Source organism: Hippocampus comes, unplaced genomic scaffold (assembly GCF_001891065.2).
Source record: "Hippocampus comes isolate QL1 unplaced genomic scaffold, H_comes_QL1_v1.1 scaffold48, whole genome shotgun sequence".
Classification (NCBI taxonomy): Eukaryota; Metazoa; Chordata; class Actinopteri; order Syngnathiformes; family Syngnathidae; genus Hippocampus; species Hippocampus comes.
In genome coordinates, this window is record NW_017808403.1 from 517,827 (window position 1) to 520,806 (window position 2,980).

The window sequence follows — 2,980 nt, forward strand, 5'->3', positions numbered from 1 at the left end:
TGTGTGTGTGTGTGTGTGTGTGTGTGTGTGTGTGTGTGTGTGTGTTGTGTTGTGTCTCTCCCCCCAGGAGGCCTGAAGGTGACGTGCGAGTACATGGCTCAGCAGGAGGGCGTGTTGTGCGAGCAGGTGCAACTGTTGAGCGAGGCCAATGATGACGTCTGCGTCACAGTCAAAGTTCATGCCAGGGTCATGGGTACGAGTCTCGGTTCACTTCATCAACCGCTGTCTTTTTCCGGTCACAAAATACCACAGAATAGGTCACCATTATCGTCTTTGACGCTGCTCTTTCCCGCCCCGCGCGGCTTTTCCGTGCAGACCGCCATCACGGCACGCCCATGTTGCTGGAGGGCGTCCGCTGCATCGGCGTCGAGCTGGAGTACGACTCGGAACAGAGCGACTGGCAGGGCTTCGACTGACTCTCCTGATCGCCCTGAAACACTGACAGCGGGCAGCCGGCTGGCCGGCCTCTTCTTGCCACCTTTGTCCAACGTGCCCTTGTGTTTGCGCCATTTGGCCACGTGGGGGCAGCAGTGACCCATCATTTTTGTCATCGGAACAAATCTGCAAGTTAGTGACGAACATTCAACCGCCTTTGACTCCTTTGGGTTTTTTTTTTCTGGATGTATTGTAAACCCGACCAATTTATCCGAAATATTGCACCTTGTCACAATATAAAACATTTCCCAGGTGCCTTAGTGACTCGGATCGCCTCATTGCCCGCGGAAGCACAACTTTGGATGCCGTGCAGTGGGTTTGTGGCGCCTGGACGCCAAACACAAACGGGTGGCTGCGCGCTACTTATTAGAAGTGAACCCTGTGGCGACGATGAAACTGACTGCCGTTTATTTGTGAGCAACACATCCATAACCGTGGCCTCATCACAACACATACGGATAGTGTCACGCTCCCTCTTCAGATACGAGTAGCCGTCAAGAGGTGGGCGGCGGCATTCCAGACCGACCAGAGACGCTTGATGGAGGATTGGCTGACTCCACAGTCAAGTGCGTTCTAGTCATCCAAGCCGAGACGTGACGAAGGCATGAATGACTGCATCGCCGAGTGTTCGTCAAACAAGGAAAGGCTTGCTGAAGATGAAGGAAGCTGGATTTGACAATGGCGCCAATTTCAAATCGCGGTCCAATTTAAGACCCAAGTCCGCAGGATAGGATGGACAAGGGCCACTGGGACCAAAGACCATCACATCATTGAAATGATTTGTTCCCATAGGCGAGCAAAATGCTCTCATCGCACCCTCGTGAAATGCTCACACACGTTTCTGAGAAGCTCTCAGGCTTCCGCTGCCTGCATTTTATCTGTGTGTGTGAGAAGGAGAGAGCCTTAATTTCCAAATCCGTGGCAGCATTTTCATGGTGCATGTGCGCGGCCGCCTAAAAAGATTGCATGACCTTTTCGCTTATGTCAGCATCAGTTCCTGCACGGGCAAGCTCCAAAATGACGACTCTCAGGCGGTTTGCTCATGCTCATGTCAACACCGCAGCAGCGCTGCTGGACTTTTGCTTGGAACATGCCAACGCTTTAGTCACTGCCTGAAAGTGGCTCTTTGGCCCAGTGTCTTCCCCCAGCCTCGCTGCGGCCGAGCGACTCGGCTGAAGCAAGTTGGGGCGTAAAGGGTCCCTCCTGATCAAAAAGTACCACAAACGGACTTGGCGAGGCGGGCAGTCATCGAGCAATAAAATGCCACCACGCCTCCTTTCATCTCGCATGAGCTGGCGCTGTTCTAGGAGTTTGTCTTCATCCGGTGCCTTCCTCCTTCCTGGCTGCGTCGAACGGAGTTTCGTGACGGTCCACCCGCACTTGGGACTGCCTCGAAGAAGCTCATCGGTTTTCCTGCGACCGGTGGCGGTTCCTCGGATGGACGCTAGGTGGCAGCTGAGGCCGCTGCGGGGATTTGCTGCGCAGCGAGTGTCCCCGGCTCAGCACACCCTGACGCGCCGCAAAATAATCACTCGTGATGGTTTCGAGGGCTGCGGAAGGCTCCAGTCACGCATTGTTATTTTTTTCGTAATTGTATCAATGGCAGATGAATCTTTGGCCCCCCTCTAACTGGCAGGAAGGCAACAAAAACGTCTTGGGCGCTAGAAGAGTGACAACATTACGGAGCGGGTATTTCTAAAGTGCGAAATATGTTATTTAAAAAAAGGTTTACAAAGAGAGTAGACGATTTTTTTTTTACTCTCTCTGTATTGTAAAGCGGCAATCAGAGCGTCATGATTTTGAGCGGTGCTTTTTATTTTGTATTTATTTTTTTTAACCTTGACATCGCAGAAAAATAATTCGAAGCGATATTCTTTGGATTTGTGCCTGGGGGCTTCAAATGTTAATTTGAAAAGGCCACAAATAGTGGGGAGGCATCGAGAAGGGGGAAATTCGGAGAAATTCATCAAGTCAGCAACGGTCATTTGTATTGGCAAAGATTGAGATGAGACCAATCGGACCTGTGCGGTTCAAAGTTAGGCTTTTTCGGAGACAATTGGAGCCAACCATTCAAAGTGGCGATGGGTTGTCATCATTTCTGTCGAATGCGTTTGGTTTGGCGCGCAGGCACATGGGACCGATTGCAGTCAACAGAAAAAAAAAACAAACAAAAAAAAAAAGATCCACGAAAGAGCCGTCTTTTGTTGTTTTAAAAACCAGGCTGAAAAAGTCGAGTCCGGTTCCTTCGTTTTTTTCTTTTTATTTACAGCAATTGATGCAAAAGGAAATTGGGCAACACTGTTGGTGGCTGCAAAGCTTCGACAAAGAAACAATTGATGGCACCGAAACGCCGGCGCCTACTGGTGAAAATAACACACACCCACAGCCACACACACACTGGCCCAAATAAGTGGAAATGCACCGCGGGCGAGCATCTTCACCAAAGTCGCATGTGCGGAAATTGTGGCGGCGATGAATTGGCGCGTGTGTGTGTGCGCGCGGCAATCAGCCGCCCGTTGTCTCCGCTGAGTGCGGCTGGTGATTG

The 2,980-nt window shown here is 51.1% G+C and overlaps 1 protein-coding gene across 2 annotated transcripts in view; it reads left to right on the forward strand.

The window, feature by feature from the left end:
- adisspb (adipose secreted signaling protein b) overlaps positions 1-699 on the forward strand; it is a 6,213-nt gene extending 5,514 nt beyond the window's left edge. For both annotated transcript variants that reach the window (XM_019858554.1, XM_019858555.1), the window contains exons 5-6: positions 68-193; positions 316-699. In XM_019858554.1, coding sequence (XP_019714113.1) covers positions 68-193; positions 316-416 — 227 coding nt within the window. In that variant the 3' untranslated portion in view covers positions 417-699. The remainder of the gene's footprint in view (positions 1-67; positions 194-315) is intronic.
- Positions 700-2,980: the final 2,281 nt, after the last annotated feature.